The sequence below is a fragment of the Bubalus bubalis genome, chromosome 3, assembly GCF_019923935.1.
Source record: "Bubalus bubalis isolate 160015118507 breed Murrah chromosome 3, NDDB_SH_1, whole genome shotgun sequence".
Classification (NCBI taxonomy): domain Eukaryota; kingdom Metazoa; phylum Chordata; class Mammalia; order Artiodactyla; family Bovidae; genus Bubalus; species Bubalus bubalis.
In genome coordinates, this window is record NC_059159.1 from 54,932,951 (window position 1) to 54,959,763 (window position 26,813).

At 45.5% G+C, this 26,813-nt stretch overlaps 1 protein-coding gene and 1 long non-coding RNA gene across 7 annotated transcripts in view; one reads left to right on the plus strand and one right to left on the minus strand.

The window, feature by feature from the left end:
- The window catches only part of MSI2 (musashi RNA binding protein 2), a 232,919-nt gene extending 228,284 nt beyond the window's left edge, over positions 1–4,635 (minus strand). For 2 of the 4 annotated variants that reach the window (XM_045164965.1, XR_006640823.1), the window contains exons 1-4: positions 4,469–4,634; positions 4,135–4,175; positions 3,730–3,811; positions 2,938–3,022 (exon numbers count right to left, since the gene is read on the minus strand). In XM_045164965.1, the coding sequence (XP_045020900.1) occupies positions 2,938–3,022; positions 3,730–3,811; positions 4,135–4,175; positions 4,469–4,530 (270 nt within the window). In that variant the 5' untranslated portion in view covers positions 4,531–4,634. Of the gene's footprint in view, positions 1–2,937; positions 3,023–3,729; positions 3,812–4,134; positions 4,176–4,468 lie in introns of all 4 variants that reach the window. The other 2 variants (XM_045164964.1, XM_045164963.1) reach the window with 2 other exon arrangements.
- Positions 4,636–4,937: 302 nt separating this feature from the next.
- Positions 4,938–14,898, plus strand: LOC102405064. 3 transcript variants are annotated; one of them, XR_006549700.1, is made up of 4 exons: positions 4,938–5,418; positions 8,365–8,459; positions 9,885–10,205; positions 14,060–14,898. It is a non-coding gene; the product is annotated as an uncharacterized LOC102405064 (long non-coding RNA). The 3 variants fall into 3 exon arrangements; XR_003108061.2 differs by lacking the exon at positions 9,885–10,205 and having other exon boundaries at positions 4,938–5,481; XR_003108062.2 differs by lacking the exon at positions 9,885–10,205 and having other exon boundaries at positions 4,939–5,418.
- The last annotated feature ends 11,915 nt before the right edge of the window (positions 14,899–26,813 follow it).

A 26,813-nucleotide genomic window follows, 5' to 3' on the forward strand; every position in this document is an offset into this window, starting at 1 on the left:
TGTAACAATTAGTGTATTCCCCCTACCCCAACCCCAATCTGAATGGAGAAAAAACTGTGCTCCACATCAGACATCTGCAGGTCTCAATCAGGGACTGGCTTTAAAACCCCAAACAATTCCCACAGAAGCTTTTGAGCCTGATAGGCTGATTTGAGAGGGGGAAAGTTGTTGGAGAGAAAATATGGAGAAGGAAGGAATGAAAAAATATTCCCACTGTTAGTTTTCATTAGATTTCTAAATGTCACAAATCTTCCGGAAGAATTCAACCCAGAGCGTGGCAAGAATACAGCTACAAGTTAGTTATTTATCCGCTTTGGCTTTCATATTAAAATTTTCCCCTTTTAAAATGTAAATCTCAACCTTGTTTTCAGTTCTGCCACCAGGGCGAAGGGGAGAGTAATGCTTTGGGAAAAAGCACAGAGTGGGAGAAAGTCACACCAGAGCTGATTCTCTTCCCAGACTTAACATCCCCTAGGATCTAGGCGGTAAGACATAAAGATTTACCACTTTTATTAAGGTAGTTTAAAGACCTCATAAAAGTCTGCAGCATGCTTTCCACCTTTAAACATCACCTGAGAAATGAGAGATTACTTTGCAAAAACTAAAACAGACAAAAAAAATCTCTGATCTAGGAAACTACCCTTTCATGGAGATTAACATTACCGCAGCTACAGGTATATTCAGCACTGACTAGGAGCTGTCGACAGGAGAAATACAACAGGTGTGGATTTTCCATGCTGTTGACCAAACATAAGACAGATATGTCTTTTCATAAACACTCCCCCAAAGTTGTTTGTTTTTTTTTTTAAGTTGATCAGCACACAATTGCAATAAGCACCATGTTTGTGGGGTAAAAGGGTGAGGAATGTGTCAAGAGGAAAAGGCCAGGAGTTGGAGGAAGGTAGGGAGAAGTAAAGAAAGCAGAGCACTTAAAAAATATATATATATCTAAAATTACAAAACTAGAAGCCAATTCAGAATTCCGGTATCGGGTGTTGGTAACAGCGTTATACCACAATGAAAGTTCTTCCATGGGTCAAGTGTACACGCTGAAACCTCAAATGGAGAGGACAGGTCAAGAGAAAACTGGCAAATCCCAACCTTTTGTACATCCCTGTCAACTATTTTTTAAAAAACAAACGAAAAAGAAAACTACCAAAAATGAAAACATTAGTTAGTTAGGTACAGCTCTACTTACTGTAGCTACAAATCCTCTAGGAAAAAAACTAGGGTACTATTTTGGATGTGAATGGCCGTTACCTAAACAAAGCTTTTAAGGTAACGGTAAACAAGATCCTCGTTTCCATGTCAATAAAGCAACCGCGTCTGTCTCCTGCACTGAACGTTGTGAAACAAAGTCAAAAGCTAGGTTATACTAAATAATAGCGACCAAAACACGTCTACAAACAATGATCGAGGCAAAACCGCAGGCACCGCATGTGATACGGAGGGAGACGACCCACCAGCCACCATAGAAATCAAATGCTATTTCTCCCCCGCAGGGTGGGCAGAGGGGTGGATAATAAATTACCAAATTTACCCTGAAATCTCTCTCCTCTTTAATTTTATTAGCTTTGTGAAATGTCTAGCTGAGAAGTCTAGGAGATAAAAAATCCTTCATAGGTCCGTTATCACCCTGCAAACGACTGTCCCTGAAACTAAATGATCTCAAAGTGCAAAAAGGCTGGGCCACAAGCTAGGACAAGTCTAGCTCAGTTAATAAAGCAACTTGGAGTGTGGGGGGTCTTTTCTTGGGGCAGGAAGCGGTTGGAGGTACGGCCTCTGACCTCCTGTCAGAGAAACGGTGAATTTGCAAAATCAGTTCAGGGTCACCAAAGGTGGCCAGGTTTTTCTTTTCTTCTCCTCTATTCAGTGTTAAAAGTCAAGAGGGATTTGAAAAGATCACTTGTTCTACTCTTTTCTTTAACAGAAAAGGAAACTGAGGCCTAGAGACACAGAACAGCTTGCCCAAGCTCTGCTCGGACAGCTGGGCCTAGAACCTGATTCCCTGCCCCGACCCAGTGGCCCACTACGGAGAGGTGAGTCCCCCGCAGGCCAGCACTGCACCCCAGTGTCGCCTCAGGGACCCTGCCTTGGGCAGCGGTACAAAGACCTTAGGGAAACTGTAGGAGTCAGGGGAGGCAGGGGAGCCACAGTAAAACGCTAGGAACTCCTCTCCTCTCCCCACCAAATGTATTCTCATACACTGGTAGTGTCTTCCCTTCCTCTTCTGACCTTAGAGACCCATACCCCCTCAAGACTGGACCTGAAAACCTTCTCATGGTGTAAAACCACCTACAACTCAAAGGACCTGAGAAAGGAAAGGAGAAAAAAACAAAACAAAACACTGATACCCAAGGCCTCATCCCTTATCAGCCTTAGATTTCACACCATCTGGAGTCACCCACTAGACGCCCAGCTTAGCTCTGGAAGGTCTCCTTCCCTTCTCAAACCGCATTCCGAATCCCAAGTGCCCCCAGGAACCTGTTGCCTGGACAGTGATTAGCGCCCCCGGCCCCCCGGGCGGCCCTGAGACCGGCTGTGTGTGCCTTCTATAAGCCGATTCGAACGGCCACACTGGGGAAACGCGGGCAGGACTCGGCTGACAAAGGAAAGTTGCCTCGGCCCGGTGCTGGAGTTTCTTTTCAGGGTCTTGTTGGTCCGGAAGGTAGCCTCTCGCCAAGCCGACCCCTCCCCCAAGCCGAGGCCTGGCAGCATCGTGGGGGTCGGGGGGAGGCTGCGGGGTGGGGGCAGACCCTGAAAAGAAACCCCCAAACCCCGCGGCGGCGGCAAACTTGAGAACCCACACGAGCTCTGCTGCAGCGCGCCCCGCTCTGAGCAGAGGCAAGAGAGGGCGCTGTCTCTTTAAACGGGGCTGTCAGGGCCCGGGCGGTCCTGGAAAGGGGGCGCGCGACCACACGGAGAGGCAGAACCTACCGTCTTGGAGTCTAACTCGTGGTGGGGCTGGCCTAACACTTTATCTACACTCGCCGGGTCTGCGAACGTGACGAAACCGAAGCCTCTGAAATGAGACAAAGAGGGGGAGACACAAACAAGAGAATGTGGCACCATCGGGAGCGGCCAGGAGTGAGCCCTCGCTGCAGAACGCAGAGCCAAGCGGCCCCCACACCCCCCGCTCCCCCGTCGTCCCCATCCCCCAAGCCTTCAGCCCCCCGGGGCCCCACACGGAAACACATCAAGGCTGAAGGGGGCAGTAGGGCGGGGGCGGGGCGCGCGGAGGTAACTTGGGGGACGCCGGTGTCCCCACTCCTTGCCCACCTCAGTTTCTCTCCTCCTCCCCCCACCCCTTCCCTTTCTTTAACGCTTTGTTTTATTCCAAACAAGCCCCGGCACTCAGAGGAGACACAACCAGCTTTCTAAGAGGGGGGCTTAAGAGTTCGGGGCGCCGCGAGTGCACACATTAAAAAAAAAAAACTATGTGGAAAGTGAATGAAGCTGAATGTCATTTGAAACGGGAGAAAAAGAAGCGAAGGGGAAAATGACTTAAAGCGCAGATGTGGACATCCCTGTATCCAGAGTTCAGCACCAATTAACAATAACCTTTGGGGTTAATGGGAAGGGAGGGGGGGAAGATGGAGCAACGTTCGAAACCAGCCACATGCCTGAGCCCCGTTCTAAATCCGCTTAGCTACTTCCGAAGACACCTCCAAAAATAACACTTAAACTTTGTTCTGAAATAAAGACAAAATCCAGAAGGGGATGGTTTACCTGGAGCGTTTCGTAGTGGGATCTCTCATGACCATACATTCTCTAATTTCTCCAAATTTGCTAAAATAGTCTCTAAGGCTATCTGTAGAGAGAGAAAGAGAGAGATGGGGGGGGGGGGGAGAAGGTGTGGAAAAAAAAAAAAGCAATGCAAATTCTGATCAAGGACAAAAACCAAAAGTAGTTTTCTGTTGTTATTCTGGGGGTTTTTTTGCACACGCGGGGGAAATTCGGCAACAGAGGTCGCGTAGAGGGCTCGGAAAGGATTTGCTATTTAAAAAAATAACCTTGCACAGGAGAAGTGGGGAGCCAATGGCGGGGGGGGGGGGGTTCCTACACCAGGATAACAAAGAGCAATAAAGAAGCCAAGAAGGGGGGGACCCGGGCGTGCCCCCCTCCCTCCCTTACCTGGTGAGGTCTGCCAGCTGAGTCCGCCGATAAACATTTTACTGGAGGGAGAAAACATAACAGAAGTGAGCACCGATGTCAGATCGGCCATTTTGACGTGTAACTTACAAAAGCTAAAGGGAGAGCGGGGGGGAGCGCGCGAGCGGGAGCCGGGAGGTGGGCTGGGGGAGCGGGCGCCGGCCGAACGCCACCCCGAGGTGCGCGGCTCCCCGGGGGGGGGGTGCCGGCGTGCCGGGGGAGGGCTCCGGAGGGGCCGGGCGCCGCGCTCCGCCGGCCCCGCCGCGGCCAGCAGAGCGAGCCGGGGAGGCGCGGGGCGCAGCGGCTGGAAACTTACCCGGGGTCGTGCTGCGAGTCGTTGGCGCCGCCCGAGCCGCCCGGGCCCCCGTTGGCCTCCATAGCTGCGCCCCCCCGCCCCCCCACCCCCGGACACCGAGCCGCGCGGCGATCGGAGCGCAGCGGCGGCCGGCCCCGAGCCCGAGACCTCCCGCTCCCTCCGCCCTCCGCCTCCTCCCCCCGCCCGGCTCTCCGAGTCCCCGCGAGCGGCGGAGCCGGGGCCGCGCCGAGAGCCGTCACACGTGGGCTCGGCTCCGCTCGGGCCCGCGACTCGCACACCCCCCGCCCCGCCCCCGCGCCCCCCCCGCCCCCCGCGCACGTGGGGCGGGGTTCTAGAACGTCGTGTAACCAATGCCGCTGACGTCACGGCCCCCGCGGACCCCGCCCGCCCGCCCGCGCGCGCTCCCCCGGCCCCCGCGCCCGGACCCGGGGGGCGGCCCGCTCGCCCCGCGCCCGCGGGGGCCCCGCCTCCGGGCGGGCCGGCCGCTGGGGGGGCGCACCCCGACTTCCCCGGGGTCACATGGGCTGCGGGGGGCGGGCGCGCCGGGAAAGGGGGAGGCGCGGGGAGCTCGCTGCCTGCCTGCCTGCTCGCTCGAGCCGGGGACGAGACGCCCCCCACCCCTCCAGCTCGGCCTCTCCATCCAAGTTCCCGGTCCCCGGCCGCCCGGATCCGGGGATGGCAACCGCCGCCCGCCCGCCTCTGCGCCCTTTTTTCCAGCCGCCGCGCAGAAATTTAGGTCAAGGACGTCGGGATCAAACCCAAACCCTGGCGCTTCTCGGGCGCTCCCGGAGACCCCCAGGACGGGGGGCGGGGGGCTTTCAGGATGGTGCGGACACCCTCCGCACAAACCCCAGCCACAAGTTTTATTTTCCTTTCGCGCTGGAAGTTCTGTCTGGCTCTCGATCCACACCGGCACGTCTTGCGCGGCTCCCCGCCCTTCCCCGGCAGAGGTACGAATCCGTGCCCGGGGAAGGTTATTTTGGAACTTTGAGGAAACGGACGCGATTCCAGTGGTGAGAAAAGGCCGAAGGAAGGGTTTCCGCGTTAATCAGACGGCGCTTTAAAAAATATAATAAAATAGGTTTATAGGGGTCAAGGTCAAATGATTGGAGTTTAAGTCAAAATTTTTTGTATAGTAAGAAATAGTTTTGAGAGCATCTCTGGGAGGGCCGGAAAGGGTGGTTATTTCAGAAAACCCCTCTCCATCCCGTTTGTGCTTTATATATATATATATATATATATATATATATATATATTATAGATATAATAGATATATAGTTGTTTTATTCTGTTTTTATGCCGAGATAGTAAAATGCACGAGACGTAAATAGCCCAAGCCCCCCACCATCTGGGGACGTGGCTGAAGGCTTCAAACACACCCGCGCCACTTTGGGAGCAGTGTGGTTCGGCACAGGTCCTGGCGCACAGTAGACGCTTAATAAATTCTGGTGTTGATCTTTGCCGCCACTGAAAACTTCTAAAAACCGATTTTGTAGCTTCCCAGAACCATGGCATGCTTTTCCAGCTGATTTCAGACTGGCCAGATTCAGGCTGGATTCAATTTATAGAGTATTTAAAACAATAAGGATATAATTATCCTTATTGTTTTAAATTATTACAATAAATTGAGTTAATATGGCATGAGGGGCAACATAAAGTTGTGGTTCATCAAGTACCAAATTAATGTTAAGCATGAATTGATGCCCGATTGACACTTTTCCGTTCATTTTCCTGGGATTAGGACACAATGAGGTACACTCAACACCAAAACTGCACCGGGTCCACTATGGGTCTTGGAAGAGCGGACTATCTGAAAAATCCAATCCCAACATCAACCAAAGCTTTAATCTCCCTGTCTCCTCAATTGGGATAATTCTATCCTTTACAAACTTGATAGGGTGAGGGAAGTGATTGAAATGAACACATGTAAAAGTCCCTTTTTCATCGCACGCCTATATGGATTATGCTTAATATCAGTGATTCAGTTCAGTTCAGTTGCTCAGTCGTTTCGGACTCTTTACCACCCCGTGGACCCCAGCACAGCCAGGCTTCCCTGTCCATCACCAAATCCCAGAGTTTATTCAGACTCATGTCCATTGAGTTGGTGATGCCATCCAACCATCTCATCTTCTGTCATCCCCTTCTTCTCCCGCCTTCAGTCTTTCCCAGCATCAGGGTCTTTTCCAATGAGTGAGTTTTTCACATCAGGTGGCCAAAATCATATCAATCATTCATACAATTTTTAGAAAGCACTTTAAAACTTTAAACCAGAAGCCCAAGCATTTTCCAATTCATTCCAAGCTGCTTCCCAAATCATCTGGGGTCCCATGTGTTGAAAACCCAGTTGTTATTATGATGATTGCTTATTATGACTATTCTCAATAACAAAATGCAGACAACAGAGCTCATGGGATTTTGTGGCAGATTTTTACCTTAGAACCACAGGTGATTGGTGCTGGAAAGGCCTGTCCTGATCCTGCCCCCTCATTTTACATCAGGGCCCAGAGGAGCAAAGCTTACCAGTTTACACCCTACCCCCACCTGTCAATTCCCTAAAAGGGGTCTGGTCATCAGTCTCATGCCCTTTGGTTCTGCTGCATGTATATTTATTTTGTCCTTTACAAGGCAAGAGTGAAGTGCCCTTGTTCCCTGTTGTAGACCTACACAAGCTGAACTGAATTAAACCGAGAGAGGAGCTAGCCATGCAGTTATAAAGAGAAAAGTAGATCTTAAATCACTGATACTACGTTGTTTTATTTACTTTTAACACATGCAGTAACATTTATTCTTCTTGGTCTAAAGGTCTGAGTTTGGGCAAATGAATGGAGTCGCGTACCCGTAACCATAGACCGGTTCCAGGAAAAGTCTCAACATCCAAAAACGTCACTCTTGCTTCTCTTAGTTTATTATCATGCATTTCTCCTCCAGCTTATTCCAGCTTATATAGCCCCAGGGTCAGGAGAGTCCTAGGAGCACACCAGTCCTCCACCCTCTTAAAGCCTCGGAAGCTCATGACACTGTTGGACACTCTCTTCTTATAACTCACTCTTCCCTCGGCATCCTTGATGCCTGCATTCTCCTGACTTACCTCCTTCCTCTCCAGCCTCTCTTGCTCTCTTTGCCCTCACTTCTCCTCCTCTGCCTTTCCTTTAAATAGTGGTGTTCATTCTCTCCCTCAGCTATACACCCGTATTTATTTGAGATTCTCCAAAGGATGGGTTAAATACCACCTACCTTCTGATGCCAGTCAAATTAAAATCTCTAGCCTGATCTCACCACGGAACTCCAGACCGGTTAATTTCCTATTCATCATTTACATTTAGCCTTCCTAAAGATATCCCAAACTCAACTTGTCCAAAAACACATGCTCATTTCCCTAAACGTGGACCTCTTTATATAAGTTCTCTTGATGAACAGAGAGCCCCAGCCATCTTAGAGACAAGGTTGGCTCCTTTCCAGGCAGACACCTTCCCATGTGCAATCCATCACGAATCCCTGTTGGTTTTACTTCCACAGTGTCTCTCAAATTCACCTTTCCTGCTACTGCATCTCAGATCTTCCACTAGAGCCCCTGAAGTTGCCTCCTAAACACCCTTCCCACATCAGTTCTTAACTCCCCTAATATGTCTGGAAAGTATTCCTTGATCTCTGACCCAGCTGAATCCCCGTCAGTATGCACTGTTATCCTGCCAAAATGTCCTCTGTGTACCCTACTCTGTGTGATCATTTGCTTCATTGCTCGGCTCCTCCACTAAGCCATAAGCTCTCAAACATTTCTGCTCTCCAAGTATTAATATTAGCACAGAGCCCACTGATGCATGGTTGACGCCCAGCAAATATTTGTTGAACGAATGAAAGACTGAATGAAGGAAGGACAACGTCTAATTTCATTGTAGGAACTTTTGTATCCACGTCCATAAGTCAATCAGGCTGCAGTTTTGCCTTCTCATGTTGCCTTGCTCTGGTTATACTGGCCTCAAAAAATGAACTGGTAAGTGTTCCTTCTTTTTCCATTTTCTTGAACAGTGTGTATAAAACTGGAATTATGTGTTCCTTGACTGTTTGGTAGAACTTGCTGGTAAAATGTCTGGCTCTGAGAGAAACATTTCCTTGGTTGGTTTTTAACTACTGATTCCATTTCTTTGATGCCTGTGGATCTCTTTATAGATTTTATAGTCTTCCTGACTCAATTTTTACTCATATTTTTCAGGGAAATTATCCATACCATCTAGGTTTTCAGATTTATTAACAAAATGATGTTCATAGTTTTCACTTAATATATTCTCATCTCTGCTGCATCTATCCATACTCTCCATTGTTTTGCATTCCATATATTATTGTATGTGTCTTTTCTGGATCCATTGTGTCTGAGATCTCCCTATTTTGATCTAGTGATTCTTTCTACTTCTACTAGTGTTTGCAGAGAATCAACTTTTAATTTGGTTAATACTATTTTTTGTTTCATTAATTTTTACTCATATAATATTATATATTTGTTATTACATATAAGAATATATACCATATATAAAAATAAAATTGTGTATTGTTAATGTATCATATTTTTTTCTATTGTCTGGATTTATTTTGTTGGCTTTAAAAAAATTCTTGCTGGCTTAAGTAATTAATTTTCAGCCTTCTGGGTTTTTTATTTTTAACATTTAATGCTATGGATTTCACTCCAAGTGCCACTCAAACTACATTCCACAAGATATATAGGATTTTTATTACCATCCCAGGCAAAGAATGTTTAGATTTCAAGTATGATTTCTTCTTTGCCTTAATACACATATATTTTTACATTTCTAAACACAAGTTTTTGTTTTGATTTTTAATTATTTAAAAATCTGGTCTGACTTCAGAGAGGTGGTCTGTAAAGGAGATTCTCTATTATTTGTCAAGATTTGCTTTGGTAAATAGTCAGTTTTTATAAGTACTCCATGTGGTCTTAAAAAGAATGTGTATACTTTGTTATATAGCATTCTATATGAATCTATTAAACCAGGCTTGTTAATTATGTTATCTAGATTTTCTGTAGCCTTACTAATATCTATCACTTTTTACAGTGTTACATTAAAACCTCCTTATATGACTACATTTACCAGTGCCTCCTATAAATCCTTCAAATTTTTCTCTGTATTTTGAAAGTATTTGATAAGGTACATCAAAAAGGGCTGTGAAAATCTCCTAATATGACTACATTTTTCTATTTTTTACATTTTATTCCTCATTTTGCTTTGTGTTTTCATAGCGATTATTTCTTTAATATATGCACAGATGATCCTTAACCCTAGTGCCTTTTGCTTTAAAGTCTACTCTGCCTGCAATAAATATAATTACTCTAACTTTCGTTAGCATTTGTCTGGCATAATTTTCTCCATCTTTTTGCTTTCAACCTTTCTATGTCTTTAATTTTTAGGTAAGTTTCCTATAAATAGCATACAATTGACCTTGTTCCTTTATTTATTGGGTTGACTGGTAAGTATAGCTCATTTACATTTAATGTAATTACTGATATTTTTAATGAACCTTGGAGGCACAAAACTGTATTAGTTACAATCTCTGGCATAAATATACTCTCATCATTAGGTATATCCATGGCCTTATTTCATTTTTTCCTATGATGAACACTTATAAACCTGCTATTCAACCAGAGAACTAAAATAGTAATGGTGACTGACAACTCCTTGTGTGCTCCTCCCCTGTTTGCTCACCTAAAGAAACTGCCAGTCTCAATCTTGTATGTATTATTCTTTTTTGCTCTTTAAAAAGTTTTACCAAATTTGTATCATATACTTGGTTTAAAATTTATGAGAATGTTCTAAGGGCTATCTTTTTTACTCAACATGGTTTTAGTAAGATTCAACTAGATTGTTGCATCTGGTTGTAGTTCGGTACTTTTCGGAGTTGTGTGATATCCCATTTCTGACTGTGCTACCGAGTACTTTGTTCACTTTCTTGTCATAGATAGGCCTTTGAATTGTTCCAGTTTTTTGCTTTTACAAGCAGTGGTCGATAAACAGTCTTGTCTTCTAGTGTATGTGGGCAAGAATTTCTCTTTGGAGTCACTACTGGGTCATGAGGTATCTGATGCAAAATAATGCCAAATTGTTTTCCAGAGCTGATCTTCTAATTTGTCCTCCCCACTGAGCGACTTCACTTTCACTTTTCACTTTTCATGCATTGGAGAAAGAAATGGCAACCCACTCCAGTGTTCTTGCCTGGAGAATCCCAGGGACGGGGGAGCCTGGTGGGCTGCCGTCTGTGGGGTCGCACAGAGTCGGACACGACTGAAGCGTCTTAGCAGCGGCAGCAGCAGCAGTGTATAAGGCAGCCTGTTGATCTACTGATTTCTGACATTTGGAACTGGTGTCTCAATTTTGTGCCTTTTATTTTGCTTTCTCTAGGTTTTTTGTTTACTTCCTTTCTTTTCTTCTATTGAACTGATGAAGAATTCTTTTTTCCCCTTTTCCTCTTTAACTAGTTTTGGAGTTGTAAGATATATTTCTATTCCTTTAGTGATTACTTTACAATTTTTAACATGTACACTTAATACAGCCTCCCTAAAACTCTAAAACCAAGCAGAGAATTAATTATTCAACTTCAATTGCATTCTCCCTCTTACATGTGATTGCTTCTTATTTTAGACCCACCTGGTTTTTATACCCCTAAATTTAATCACTGTTGTCGTCTCAGTTTTATACATTGTTTAGATTTGCCCGTATTTACCAATTTTTTCATCTTTGTTTCTGGCACCTTTTTCTCCCTTTTTTCTAGGTACCAGCCCTTTCCCTTGAAACATATCCTTTAATAGTTTTGGGGGTTTGGGGGGAGGTTATCTGAGTGACATGCTTTCTGCATTAGTATAAAATTGTCTTATTTCACTCTTACCCTTGAATGATGATTTCTCTGGGTGTAGAATTCTAGATTGAAAGTTATTTTACCCTTTAGCACTTTAAAAAAATATATGTCATGTCTTCTTGTTTTTATTTATTGTTGAGACATTTGCTGTCAGTCCAAATGTCATTCCTTTGTCCGTAATCTTTTTTCTTTCTGGTTTTAAGATTTTTCTCTTTGTCTTTGGCTTCCTGCATTCTTACCATGCTGTGTTCAGGTGTGAATCTCTTTTATTTATATGGTTCAAGATTCACTGCATATCCAAAAATCTCAGCATGCATGTTTTTGATCAAATCTGTAAAACTGTCAGCCATCGTCTACGTAAATCCCGTCTCTCTTGCACTCTCTCTGTTCTGTCCTTCTGTGCTCATATTAGGTGTGTAATGCACCTTGTCTTTCTATGCAGTATGTGTGTGTGTGTGCTCAGTCGCTCAGTTGTGACCTACTCTCTGCGGCCACATGGACTGTAGCCCGCCAGGCTCCTCTGTCCATGGAATTTTAACAAGAATACTGGAGTGGGTTGCCAGTTCCTCCTCCAGGGGATCTTCCTGATCCAGGGATCCAACCCAAGTCTCCGGTATCTCCTGCACTGGCAGGCGGATTCTTTACCACTGAGCCACCTGAGAAGCCCCTCTGCGAAACATACCCTGAACTTTTCTCTGAAACCTTCTATCACTTTGACTCTTTGTGCTGCTTCTTAAACATTTTCTTCAGATCCATTTGCTATTTTTTCCTTAGCTATGTCTAACCTGCTGTGTAACTCATCCATTGAGCTTTTCATTTCAATGACTCGATGTGTCATTTCCAAAAGTTCTGTTTAGTCATCTTTCAAATCTACCTTTTTTTTTAATAGTTACATAATTTTCTCATGGTTCCAAATGTTCTTTATGTCTTTGATGATTTTAAACTTACTTATTTTACAGTCTGTCTGATAGTTCTGTTGTTTGAGGTTCTTGAAACTCATATCTGCTACATCTTGGTTATGGTGGATTGTATCCATGTATGTTTTGTAGATTAGTGTTGGGTCAGTATTTTTATCTTTATTTTTCACCTTTGGGGTTCCTGGACCATACAGGAGAGGTAAATTTCAGTTCCAGTTTCTGGGTAAATTACAGCCCAGAACACTGGGCTATAGTCCCAAATTCTCAGCAAAGACTCCTCTCCACTTTTAACTTATGCCAAGACAAATTTCTTGTCTCCCTGTGCCACTAGGGAGATTTTCTTCCAGTGAATTATTTCTGTAGTGATTCATCCCTTTGAGGGTTCCAGATTTATCTGGGGATCTTGGTTCCATCTCCCCAGTTTAACAGATCCAAACTGCAGTCTCCTTTCCATTCTGATGCTCCTTTCCATTCCAGCCTTTCAAGGCCAAGCACACCTGCCTGCAGCCAGCTCCACGGCCTCCTCTTTGCTCACCTCCTCCTTGCTGTCATCACCCTCTTGCTTCTGGCACTAGAGACGTTTTCTTTTGTCCCATGAGCTCATTTGAATGGGTGTTTACTGCATCTTGACCAATATTTATGCTGCTGCTGCTAAGTCGCTTCAGTCATATCCGACTCTGTGCAACCCCATAGACGGCAGCCCACCAGGCTCCCCCGCCCCTGGGGTTCTCCAGGCAAGACCACTGGAGTGGGTTGCCATGTCCTTTTCCAATGCGTGAAAGTGAAAAGTGAAAGTGAAGTCGCTCAGTTGTGTCTGACTCTAAGCGACCCTGTGGACTGCAGCCCACCAGGCTCCTCCGTCCATGGGATTTTTCAGGCAAGAACACTGGAGTGGGGTGTCATTGCCTTCTCCGACCAATATTTATACATGGTGTTTATTTATAAACCAGTATTTATAATAGGAGGATTTTGAAGTTATTTAGTCTGCCATATTGCCAGAAATGGAAACTCACTTCCATTTAATTTTTCGTATCTTCCACTCCAGATTCATTTTTTCTTAGAATACTGTGGCATCTAGGATTTTGGAATCTTTTTTTTTCTGAACAATAGTCTATTGGTGAGGCACCATTAGAAGTATCTCAAATGAGGCAAATAGTGGTCAGTGCAGCTATTCACCATAATCCCTGGAGAACTTCATAAAATACTGAAGTTCTTGGTTAAAATACTAAAATACTTGGTTCCACCCACAAGATTCTGATTTAATTTTTCTGGGGGACAGGGTGCGCAGTGATCTTTTTTAAAACTTCTCAAGTGATTCTAATGTGCCACCGAGGTTGAACGTGCCTATTTGAAAAGACACTGATGAAACAAACGACCATAATAATCTCTGGGCCCCACCCCAGATTGTCTGATTTATTTTGTCTGAGGAGAGCCCCAGACATCTCCTTTATCTTTTTTAAAAAAATGTCCCTGATAATTGTAGTGTGGATCTGGAACTAATGATTTACCTGGGCACATCCAGTCAGATGGGAGGAGTTAAGTAAAGTCAGAGCTCGAAACATGAGCAGTGATCTAGGTGAACAGTTCCCAGTTGTCTGCACAGCTGTCCGTGGGACTCCTGGGGAGCTTTTTCATTCTACGGATTCCCAGAGATTGTGACCTGGTAGAGTTAATGTGAGGCCGGAGAGCCCTTTATTACCCAGAAGACTTTGGTGGCCCGCTAGGTTTGGAAACCGCTCAGCTAGCCCAGTCTTGTTTGACAAAGGAGGAAACCAGCCCTGAGAGAAGTGTTTTGTTTTGTTTTTTTCCCTTCAAGGTCGCTGAGCTGATTAAGAAGAAAGCTGACTCCTACCTTCCAATCTTGTGTCCATTTCATCTGCTTCCAAACATAAAGCCGCCTGCTGCTTTTGCAAGATCTTGGCTGGTTTAAAAAGGCAGATTCAGGATTTGTGTGCAGGGATTTCAGGAATGTGGGGTCTTCTGGTTTGTTTTCTGTGTGGATGGCACAGCAGAAGGGAAACAAAGCATTCTGCTGCCTCGCATGGAGGTTCTTCTAGTAGCCAGGCGACCTTGAGCGGAAAAGCCACCCTCAGTCTCCAGTACCCCATCTGTAAACTGCGGGTCATGATGGTTTTAAAGTATCTTGGTCCTCCCGCAAGAGGCGAGCCTAATCTTCCCACTCCCACCCCGGGTCCCCCAATGTGGGCTGTACTTAGTCACTGGGTTCTGATGAATAGAATGTGGAGGAAATGATGGTGGATGAATTCCAAGGCTGGATCAGAAAAGGCACCTGGCTCCCACCTGGCTCCATCTCTCAGGTCACTCTAGGGAAAGCCAGCTTTCATGCCGTCAAGATGCTCAAAGAGCCTGATACATAGCCCCACATGGAGAAGACTTGCAGTTTCCTGTCGGCAACCTGAACTAGCCTGCCAGGATTGTGAGACAACCTTAAAGCCGCATCTGCCAGCCCCACCCCAGCCTTCAGATGATAGCTGCCCCCGCTCACACTCAACAGGAACTTCCCTAGAAACCTGGAGCCAGAACTTTCCAGCTAAGCTACACCCAATTCCTGCCCCTCAGAGACATTTAATACTTGTTTGAAACTACTAAGTTTTGTACTAGTTTGTTACACAGAATAAATGACTAATACAGAGATTCTTGGGTTTCCCTGATAGCTCAGTTGGTGAAGAATGCACCTCCAATGCAAGAGACCCCAGTTCGATTCCTGGTTGGGAAGATATTCCTTGGAGAAGAGACAGGCTACCCACTCCAGTATTCTTGAGTTTCCCTTGTGGCTCAGCTGGCAAAGAATCCACCTGCAATGCGGGAGACCTGGGTTCAATCCCTGGGTTGGGAAGATCCCCTGGAGAAGGGAAAGCTACCCACTCCAGTATTCTGGCCTGGAGAATTCCATGGACTCTGTAGTCCATGGGGTCACAAAGAATCAGACACGACTGAGCGACTTTCACTTCACTTCACAGAGATACTTAAAAAACGCATGAAAATAGAGCTGCTTACCTCATAGGTTTGCTGCAAGATTCGTGCGCTAACGTTTACAGAGTGCTTTAGTTAGACTGGCCAAATGAACTGTGTACTAGATATAAAGAAGGGATTGCATATTATTAATGTTATCAGATTGCAACACATTTCATGTTCAATTACCTGCAATGCTCTTTCTGGAGCATCGCTTTGCTCATCTGCTTATCCCCACTGCACACTTGTAAAAGGTCATTGTCAAGATATAAAATTATAGGTACGATTTAAATGTCTTGACTCAGTTACTAACAACCATGAGCATGTTTTCAAATTGGAAAAGCAAGATCCATTTAAACTCACTCTTTTTCCGCAAAAGGCTCTTTGTTTACTTTCTGGTATTGCATTTCACCGGCAGGCCAAGCGCCTCTCTGATAAAAGAGTTTGTTCACTTTATCTGTCTCCCTGTAGCTTCACAAGCCTTACTCTTAAGAATAGACATGGCAGACTTTGCACCAAAGAAGCAAACCATACTTTTCACGAGAAAATATTTAGTAAAAGTGAATTTTTATTTATGAAAATTCCACCAAGCATAAATTACTTGTCTGAAAGTAATGGGCTCTTTGTAGCTCCCTTAAATAAATAAATAGCTTCTTTTCTCAAGTGTTGTGACTTTTGAGCATGCTCAAATTCAGGGCTAGTTTGTTTTCTTCCAGGAAATAAAAAATAAGCATGTGCGTCAGATCCTAAATCAGTCTTCTAGAAATGTATAATATGAGAACGGCTTCCCAGGTGACTCAGTGATTAAGAATCCACCTGCAGTGCAGGAGACAGAAGAGACATGGGTTCCATCCCTGGGTGGGGAAGATCTCCTGGAGAAGGAAATGGCAACCCGCTCCAGTATTCTTGCCCAGGAAATCCCATAGACAGAGGGAGCCTGGTGGGCGACAGTCCATGGGGTTGCAAAAGATTCAGACGCAATTGAGCATAATGTGGGAAAGCCAAGATAGTTTCCTTCCGACTATCACACTGGAGGTATATAGTATCGGAAAAGCATGAAAAAAGGCAGACGGTATGAGACTGAGAGAAAGGAAAATTATATTTTTCAAACACTCTTTACTGATCTAACACAAATATCTTTATCTGTAATTTATTTAGTTCTAACTAAATTTGTTTATTTGTTTGATACATTTAGAGGCATAAAAGTTCCCTTTATTTAATAGATGGAGAAAATTAGTTTTGTTTCATTATTTTTTTCCAAACTGGGAAGGGATATGCAAAAAAGCTCTTTAGTGGAGGCAGAGGAATGTGTTTAGTCAAAGATTTTCCTTCTTTCCTTTTTCATTTCCACATTGGACACAGCTGGACACCTGGTGTTGTGGTTGTTCTCTTTTTTTTTAATTTTTAAAAATGTCTTTAAAATCTTTTTTATTTTTTAAATGTAAAAATTTTTGTCTTTTAATGTCCATTAAGACTATGGTTTTTCCAGTGATCATGTATGGATGTGAGAGTTGGACTATAAAGAAAGCTGAGCGCTAAAGAATTGATGCTTTTGAACTGTGGTGTTGGAGAAGACTCTTGAGAGTCCCTTGGACTGCAAGGAGATCAAACCATTCCATCCTAAAGGAGATCAGTCCTGGGTGTTCACTGGAAGGACTGATGTTGAAGCTGAAACTCCAGTACTTTGGCCACCTGATGCAGAGAGCTGACTCATTTGAAAAGACCCTGATGCTGGGAAAGATTGAGGGCAGGAGGAGAAGAGGATGACAGAGGATGAGATGGTTGGATGGCATCACCAACACAATGGACATGGGTTTGTGTGGACTCCAGGAGTTGGTGATGGACAGGGAGGCCTGGCGTGCTGTGGTTCATGGGGTCGCAAAGAGTTGGACACGACTGAATGACTGAACTGAACTGAACTATTTTATTATTTTTTTTTATCTTTTGCCCAAACTGCACAGAATGAGATCTTGGATCTTATTTCCCTGGTCAGGGATCAAACCCATGCCCCTTGCATTGGCAGCACAGTCTTATGCTCTGGACCACCAGGGAAGTCTCTTTGTTCCCTTTTGTTCCCTCTGTCTTCCTCTTTCCTTATCTCCAACTCAGAATTATCAGGGTAACCAGGGCGAACGCTCCCTGCACACCTAGCTGAATGAGAACAGGTTGCACCCCTAATAAATCAATATCATGTACTGAGTGACCACAGAGGAGTATCCTTGCAGCTACCGTGGGGACTGGGGTTGGAACTCGAAATTCTTCAGAAGTTGCAGGAAGTGGATGGTAGCTTGGGGTTGGGTGAGAGGCTGGCTCCAGTCCCTCTGGGTGACGACATCCTGCAGATGACACCATCCTGGCGAGCCCACTCCCCAACCACAGCTCTCTTATTTAGTGTGGTATGGTAAGCGCAAGAGAGAAGCATCGGGAATTAAACAGAAAGCCACTGTTCTCATTAAAAATCTCCCAGGGCTGCTCTCCCACATGCCTTAAAGCTGTTGAACTGCTCGCACTTTATCATTCTGTCATCATTATTCTTATACATGTAGGTAAATATTTTATTAAATGTCTTCGCTGCTTGGCAGTGACTGGGCCCTTTGCCTCCTAGCCTGGCCGGCTCCCAGCACTGCCTGGGCGGGTGGGTGGGCAGTGGGCTCCATGAACACTCCACGGTGGTAATGAAGTAGCAGTGCTCTCTACCTGGAAACCATTTTCTCCAGCCTCTTGGGTTTAATCTTCCATTTCTTCTTCTTCTTCAAATCACTTACCAACTTAGTCTTGATGAAAGACACCAGGTTGGGCGGGGTGGGGGCGGGGGGTGCCGCAAGAAAACAGCTACGCCTTTTAACTCCACCTGGAAGTGGGTGAGACCATGCCACCATCACCTTCCCTTCCACCTCTGTCCCCACTTGGGAACATGCTCCACCCACTCCATGACCTGCCTTGCCAAACAGAAATCTAAATATCACAGCTGGAGATATGCAGGACCCCTCTATCCACGCCGACTCACATGCTCTGCAGAATCGCAGACGTCCTCAACGTCATCTCCACCACCGAGTCCCATGGCCCCATCAGCTCGCCAGTTTACCAGCAACCAGTGAGTAGCTCAGGCCCACAAACTCACCCGTTAGTCTGGACCAACTTTGGGTCCGCTTATTCAAAAGTCTTTGCTTTTTACCATCACACAGTACTGGACGTGGCCAAAGCAGCAGTAAGGAGTGTGGCTGTAGTCATCTCTTCTGCTCTTTGAGTCTTCAGGCCACCCAGACAAGATCTACTTCTGTGGGAGAAACTCTGGAGGACCGTGGGTCTGACCCCCTCTTCTGGTGGATGCCGGGAGCGCCTGCCCGCACCTCTGCATCCCGGTTCCCTCTGCCGGCGGAGGGAAGAGAAGCTCGCTCCCCGCTCGGAGCCCAGATGGCAGGGTTCAAGGCCCCGCTCTCAGATTCTGAGACCCAGGTCCCACAGCTCTAGGTGTTTCCTGAAGATGAAACCAAGACTCACCACTGTAGCCCACTCTGCAGTTTCTACAACTACCAATTAGCTAACTCCAAGTGGCTGAAAAACTAGTGAACGAAGGGGAAGGAGAGGGGGGCGCCCTGTTATTGCTGAAGGGGAGCATTGGAGCAAGTGGAAATCAGCCAGTCTATGCAGCCAAACATGATACTACACACACAGAGTCAGAGGAAAGAAAAGATAATAGATGCGAGGACAGTAGAGGCCAGACTGCAGGGCAAACTGCTGAGTAAGACACTCATGCTAAAAATAACATCGCTGGGAGAGGACATAAGAAATAAAAGTGTGGCTGGGTCCATGGGTGGCAGGAGCGAGAGGCTCTGAGTATAAAGCCCCAGAATTATAGCAAGATGGAGAAGGACTAGAATCTGAGAGGAGGGATGGACCTAAGAATTATCTGAAGCAAACCCGAAAGTGAATTTCACCACCATCCTCTCGCTTTTGCGGACACCCGAAGTTCCCTCCACAGTGGCTGGACATGCCTCTGGGTTCTGAACTGGCCCCAAGGCCTGGCACCCACTCAGCAGGTCCCACTAGAGAAAGGAAGGCAAGACCTGGTTCGGCATCTTCTCGTCTGGGTCATAGATAATCATGAGTATTCCAAAAATCAGTTGCCTGCGTGGCTGATGGGGAGGCCTGGCTTGACAGAAGGCATTCATGAGGAAGACCTCGGGGGGTTAGCTGATCACGAGCTTGATGCAATCCTACAGTGCAAGGAGGCTGTTGAGAACCCTAATGCAATCTTCGACTCTATTAATAGAACAGCAGAGTGTGAGGAGGGAAGCAATGATCCCAGAGCATGCTGCTGGTTCATGCCACATGCAGTTTTATGCTCAGTCCTGCAGGCTATATTTTAAAAGAGGCACTGGCAAATTCAAGCCTGTTTGGAAGAGCATGAAAAGGATTGGACGCCGGTGTTTAGACAGCATCAGGATTAACTTGACAGTCCTTTTATGATTGGCAATATCAGCACAATGATTGCCCCGAAGATGCAGAAGCTAGTGGCTAGCACCAGAAATCTGTCTTCAATGTCTATATAGACTCCCTGAGATTTGAGTGGGGGTGCCCTCTCAGTATAATGGGAATGATAGAGCACCCAATCTACCTGCAAGGGTAGTCTGAAGGCTAGTCTGCCCAGTTGGACTGGTGTGTCTAGAGCATCTACCAACTGCCAGCTCTGTGCCAGGCCCCAGGGCATCAAGAGGAGCTTGCAGTCTAGTTGGGCAGATAAGCCCATAAACAGGTACTTTGCATAAAATGTGACTGATGATGAAAGATACATGCATGGATTTGATATGAGATGTAATTCATTTCTTATAGGGGAAGAGTGATTGGAGAGAAACAGAGTCTGTGGCATATGTTTGTGCAAGTGTGAAAGGAGGAAAAAGGATCCCTGGCAATCAGGACAGAGAGACCGTTAGTGAGGAAAGATTAGAGTCAGATTAGAGGAAAGATAAGAACCAGCTCAGCGACAGAAAAAACAATTGAAGGAGCTCAACCGTGTCAGATGCCGTCAAAAAGTCCAGGAGGAGGGGGAGGAAGGCTCCAGACCACCCCCTAGATGTGAAGATGAGGGGTTCCCCCTTAGTGGTTAAGAAGCATGTTCTGGGGAAATGATGCAGGCAGAGACAGACTTCATTCAGCGAGTTTGAGGAAGGGTGCGTTTATTGGACGCCTACTAACAGCTAAACAACAGCATGATGCTATGTGTTATCAAAGTTCCAAAAGCATTGGGAGTTCACTTCAATACTGGTTGGTTACTGTATGAACTGATGGATTTGGTGAGACCAACAGATGGGAGTTTCAGTGGCCAGTTGGTTGGCCTGGGATGATGTTTCTTACGCTAACTGTGCCAGAAGGAAAAAGAATGGTCTTGGTGTGCTCCAAAGATGGTCAGCCCATGCACGCCTTCCTCTTTTCCTTGTCTCTCAGGAAGTTTCTTTTCCTAGAAGTGCTCAGAAAGGCGATCCCTGACCAGATATCCCTCATGTTTGCTTCCCTTTTGTTATTGACCAGGGAAATTAATAGTACTTTTTTTTTTTTTACCCCGCTCACATTCTCGATCCAAGGCATGTTTTTTTTTTCTTCATCAGTGGGTTTGTGTTTGGTTGATTAGTTATTCATGTATAATGTACAATGACAAGAGCTGTGTTACAGAGAAATGATTGTGGTGAGTGCAGGCGTACAAGCTCCGGGGCTGGCTTCCTTTTTGTGGGGGTGGGTGGCAAGCAGGTTAGTCAGGCATTTGGATCATTTGCAAATGGTTGAAATTCTCCTCTTACCAAACTGGTGACTGAGGGGAAAATAAGGGGAATTAAAGTAAATGAGTGTTTGCTGCTCATCCCCGCAGTCTCCTCGAGCATTCATGAGTTCCTCCTGAATCCCAGCATCTGTCCCAGGCAATCACTCAAGCCACTTGACTTCTGTAGACTTGAGTCACCCCATCTGTCTCATACCCAACATATCTTCTGAATGTTGCCATCCTTCATAGGTTAAATTTTTGCAAAGAGAATCCAATTCATAGACTGGTTCTTCCTCTGACTTGCCCCACAGGACTTCCCAGTACGTGGTTCCCTCACTGTAGCCAGAGAGGTCTTTACAAATCAGATCCCTCACTTGTACTTCTCACGTGTCCTCAACCCCTTTGTACTTCGTCATTCAGTCATGTCTGACTCTTTGTGACCCCGTGGACTGTAGCCCGCCGGGCTCCTCTGTCCATGGGGATTCTCCAGGCAAGAACACTGGAGCGGGTTGCCATTTCTTTTTCCAGGCGATCTTCCTGACCAGGGGTTGAGCCCATTGCAGGCAGATTCTTTACCACTGAGCAACCAGGGAAGCTCAACCTCTTTGGTGTAGCCTAAAAAGCCCTACCTAATCTGATCTTGGCTTGCTTTTCCAACCTATCTCATGCCCCTGTCTTCTACCACCTCTCAAATGAAATGAATGAATTTCCCTCCTCGGGCCTTTTGCATGTGCTGTTCCTTCTCCCCATACTATATGGATATCTCCTTATTACTTTTCAAGTCTTAGTTCAAATACCATCTCCCTGAAAATACCTTTTCTGAGCAACCTCTCTTAAGTTGCCTCCCCACCCACTGCTTTCTAGTTCATTGCCTTAAATTTCCTACTGGGAGCTCAGCTGAGGGGCTCAATTAGCCTCTTTAGGCTTTTTGCATGTGGTACATGGTCTTCCTAATAGCGTGGAAGCAGGATATAAGAGGGAGGAAGCAGAAACACCAAAATCTAAACTATTCTGCACCTATCCCCAAATAATTTTCTAGCTCATTTTAGCTTTTTATTGGCATTTCTCACTCTCTGAAATTGCTGGGTTATTTTGTTTCCTTGCTAATTGCCTGCTCTCTCGCTCGATCTACAAGGATACAAAATCCACAAGATTAGAAATCTTTCCTGTGTTCATTCACATGCCAAGCAGAAAGGACATTCATTCAGTAAACATTCATCGAATAAGTGAATTTTCAATATTTAGAAATAAAGAAAAACAATTAAGATGGGCATGAAATGCAATGAATCATACAAGCACATGTGCACAAAAAAGTCAGGCTGCAGAGAACTTTTCAGGAGAACTACAACCTGAAGTAAAGAGCACAGCACGCAGTGAGTCAGGGATAAATGAGAGCCCACTGGCAGCCCGTCTGCGTCCTGCTGTTCAGCACTGTCACAGAGTTGGACAGGGGAAGGGGTAACTCGGGCCCAGAGACCTGGGACACAGAGCACCCTAGAGGTGACCAGGATCGACACACAGAGCTGGCCCTTAAGGGGTAAGTAGGCTGTGCCCAGACCTCACAGGTCCCCCGTGGGATGATGTCAGTAATGATGCCTTGAAGTCCTAGGCTGGTGTGGGAGGGCTCAAGTTGCTTTACTCGAGCCTAAGCTTGCAGAGGAAGATGATCTTCATTTATTTCAATTCAAACCAGCACCTACTATGTGAAAAACACACAGTGGATGATGGAGACACGAGAGGCCTGGGACAGGAGCCCAAGCTGGGAACAGCCGGTAGTGCAAAGATGGCTCCTAAACGGGGCTGAGGAGCTAAGTGTCAGTGGCAGGAAGCCAGCGGCCCCAAAGTTACAGACAAGGGAGAGTCTAAAGGCTTCCCAGAGGAGCCACTGCAGGAGGTGAATGACAAGGAGGGCCCTCCCGAGTCAGGGAGGCCAGGGCACGTTTGGAGACCTCTAGAAGCTCCCTGAGACTAGAGGAGGGTAAGACCTGCAGGTAAGTGCAGGAAGAACAATTGACTACCCCAAATCCCAGTAACCAATCCCTGAAGCCAGTGGCTGGAGTCCTGGGCAGAGAGCAAAGGAAACACGGTATTCCAAGGAGAAGACGGGAGACAGCTTTACTGGAAGAAAGGTAATGCGTGCTGTGCAGCAAGCCCGCAGGTGGCAATGCCGTGGGGAAAGATGAGTCCGAAAAGGTGCCCAGAGTGTGCTGTGATTTGAACAAAATAATAAATGACCATTGGGAGGTATGTGTATGGGGGGGGAAGAGGGTAATTATAAAAGCAGTAAAAACACTTTTGTATCTGGACTTGGACAAACTGATTTTGAAATTAATGTTGGCTACACTCATGTTCATAGTAACGTTATTTACGATAGCCGAAAGGTGGAAGCAACCCAGTGTCCATTCATACACTGGGTTAAGTGGATAAACTAAATGTGGTCCATACATGCAATAGAAAACTGTTCACTTATAATGAGGAATGAAGACGTAATCCATGCTACAATGTAGATGAACCTTGAAAACATTATACTAAATGAAGTAAGCCAGACACAAAAGGACATATACAATATGATTCCATTTCTGGGAGATGCTTAGAATAGTCAATTCATAGAAAAAGTAAAACAGTGGTTTCTATGCTCTGGGGGGAGGTGGGAACAGGAGTTACGGTTTAATGGGTATAGAGTTTCAGTTGGAGATGATTGAAAATAAGTTCTGGATGAATGGATAAAGTTGTGGCATTTATACAATGGAATATTATCCAGCCACAAAAAAGAAAGAAATAGTGCCACTTGCAGCAACATGGATGGACCTAGAGATTATCATATTTAGTGAAGGAAGTCAGATTGTGTGTGTGTGTGTGTGTGCGCACGTGCGCGCGCATGCGCACACACGTGCACTCAGTTGCTCAGTCATGTCTGACTCTCTGTGGCTCCACGGACTGTATCCCTCTAGGCTTCTCTGCCTGTGGAATTTTCCAGGCAAAATTACTGGAGTGGAATGCCACTTCCTACTCCAGGGGATCTTCCCGATCCACATCTCTTGCATCTCCTGCATTGGCAGGTGGATTCTTTATGACTAGCATCAATCGGGAAGCCCCACCATGTGATATCATCTAAATGTGGAATCTAAAAAAAATGATACAGGGGAATTCCCTGGTGATCCAGTGGTTAGGACTCTGCACTTCCACTGCAGGGGACATGGGTTCGATTCCTGATCCAGGAAATAAGATCCTGTAAACCACTCACAGACTATGCCAAAGCCTTTGACTATGTGGATCACAATAAACTGTGGAAAATTCTTCAAGAGATGGGAATACCAGACCACCTGACCTGCCTCTTGAGAAACCTATATGCAGGTTAGGAAGCAACAGTTCGAACTGGACATGGAACAACAGACTGGTTCCAAATAGGAAAAGGAGTACGTCAAGGCTGTATATTGTCACCCTGCTTATTTAACTTCTATGCAGAGTACATCATGAGAAATGCTGGGCTGGAAGAAGCACAAGCTGGAATCAAGGTTGCTGGGAGAAATATCAATAACCTCAGATATGCAGATGACACCACCCTTATGGCAGAAAGTGAAGAGGAACTAAAAAGCCTCTTGATGAAAGTGAAAGAGGAGAGTGAAAAAGTTGGCTTCAAGCTCAACATTCAGAAAACAAAGATCATGGCATCTTGTCCCATCACTTCATGGGAAAGAGATGGGGAAACAGTGGAAACAGTGTCAGACTTTATTTTGAGGGGCTCCAAATTAACTGCAGATAGTGATTGCAGCCATGAAATTAAAAGACGCTTACTCCTTGGAAGGAAACTTATGACTAGCCTAGATAGCATATTGAAAAGTAGAGATATTACTTTGCCAACAAAGGTCTGTCTAGTCAAGGCTATTGTTTTTCCAGTGGTCATGTATGGATGTGAGAGTTGGACTGTGAAGAAGGCTGAGTGCCGAAGAATTGATGCTTTTGAACTATGGTGTTGGAGAAGACTCTTGAGAGTCCCTTGGACTGCAAGAAGATCCAACCAGTCCATTTTAAAGGAGATCAGTCCTGGGTGTTCATTGGAAGGACTAATGCTGAAACTGAAACTCCAGTACTTTGGCCACCTCATGCGAAGAGTTGACTCATTGGAAAAGACCCTGTTGCTGGGAGGGATTGGGGGCAGGAGGAGAAGGGGACGACAGAGGATGAGATGGCTGGATGGCATCACCAACTCAATGGACATGAGTTTGAGTGAACTCCGGGAATTGGTGATGGACAGGGAGGCCTGGCGTGCTGTGATTCTTGGGGTCACAAAGTGTTGGATGTGACTGAGCGACTGAACTGAACTGAAATGAACTGAAACCACTTAGTGTGGCTAAACGCACATGCAAATAATTTAAAAAATAAAAAAATGATACAAATGAATTTATTTACAGGACAGAAAGAGACTCACAGACACGGAAAACAAACATATTTACCAAAGAGGAAAGGGGAGAGGGATAAATTAGGAGTTTTGGAGCAAAATATACACACTAGTACATATATAAAACAGATAACTAGCAAGGACCTTGTGTACAGTACAGGGAACTATACTCAATATCTTGTAATAACCTGAACTGAAAAAGAATCTAAAAAAAGTATATATATATATGTATAACTAAATCATTTTGCTCTTCACCTGAAACTAACACAACATTGTAAATCAACTATAAAAAGTGAAAGTCGCTCAGTTGTGTCTGACTGTGACCCCAAGGACTATATAGTCCATGGAATTCTCCAGGTAAGAATACTGGTGTGGGTAGCCTTTCCCTTCTCCAGGGGATCTTCCCAAACCCGGAGATCTAACCCAGGTCTCCCACACTGCAGGCAGGTTCTTTACCAGCTGAGCCACCAAGGAAGCCCATCAACTATATTCCAATAAAACTGTTTTAAAGTTCTGGAAATGGATATTGGTGATGGTAGTACAATAATGTGAATGCACCTGGTATCACTGAATGGTACACTTCAAAAGGATTAAACAGTAATTTTTATGCAGTGTATAATTTACCACAATTTTTAAAATTACTGTGAAGAAATAAGCAAGTCAGGAGTCTGTAGGATAGTTCCGAGAAAGGAGAGTAATGACAAGATGAAACCCTACCAGATATTAATACCAGTTACAAAAGCTCAGAAATTAGAAGTGTGGTGCTGGAGCTTGGTTACACAGACAAGGAAACAGATAGAAAATCCAGAAATAGACTGACATCATTCAAGGATTTGGTGTATGGGAAAGATGGCATCTGGAAACAGCAGGGAAACAGAGCTGAGACTAACTGGAGCCATCAGGGGGAAAATGCAGTTGGATCCTTACCTCGTACTTACAGCAGGAAGACTTCTGATCAGAGAAGAGTCTCAACTGTGACCACAGTACCACACAGCTACTAGAAGGGACCAGGGGAGAATTCTTTTTTAACCTCAGAGGGCAAGCATGTACTAGCTGTGACTTGGAGTCAGTGCTTTAGCCTTCCTGTGCCTATTTCATGGGGCTGTTTTGAGCACTGTGAGAATTAGTACCTGAAAAGTGCTTAAAACAATGTCTGGTGCATACAACAGATTCAATCAGTGACTACCACACCATCACCACCATCACCACCAGTATCACCATCACCACCAGTATCACCATCACCACCACCACCATCACCATCACCACCATCACCACCATCACCATCACTATCACCACCGCCACCACCATCACCATCACCACCATCATCACCATCATATCACCACCACCACCACCATCATCACCACCACCACCATCATCACCACCACCACCACCATCACCACCACCACCACCACTATCACCACCACCATCACCATCATCATCACC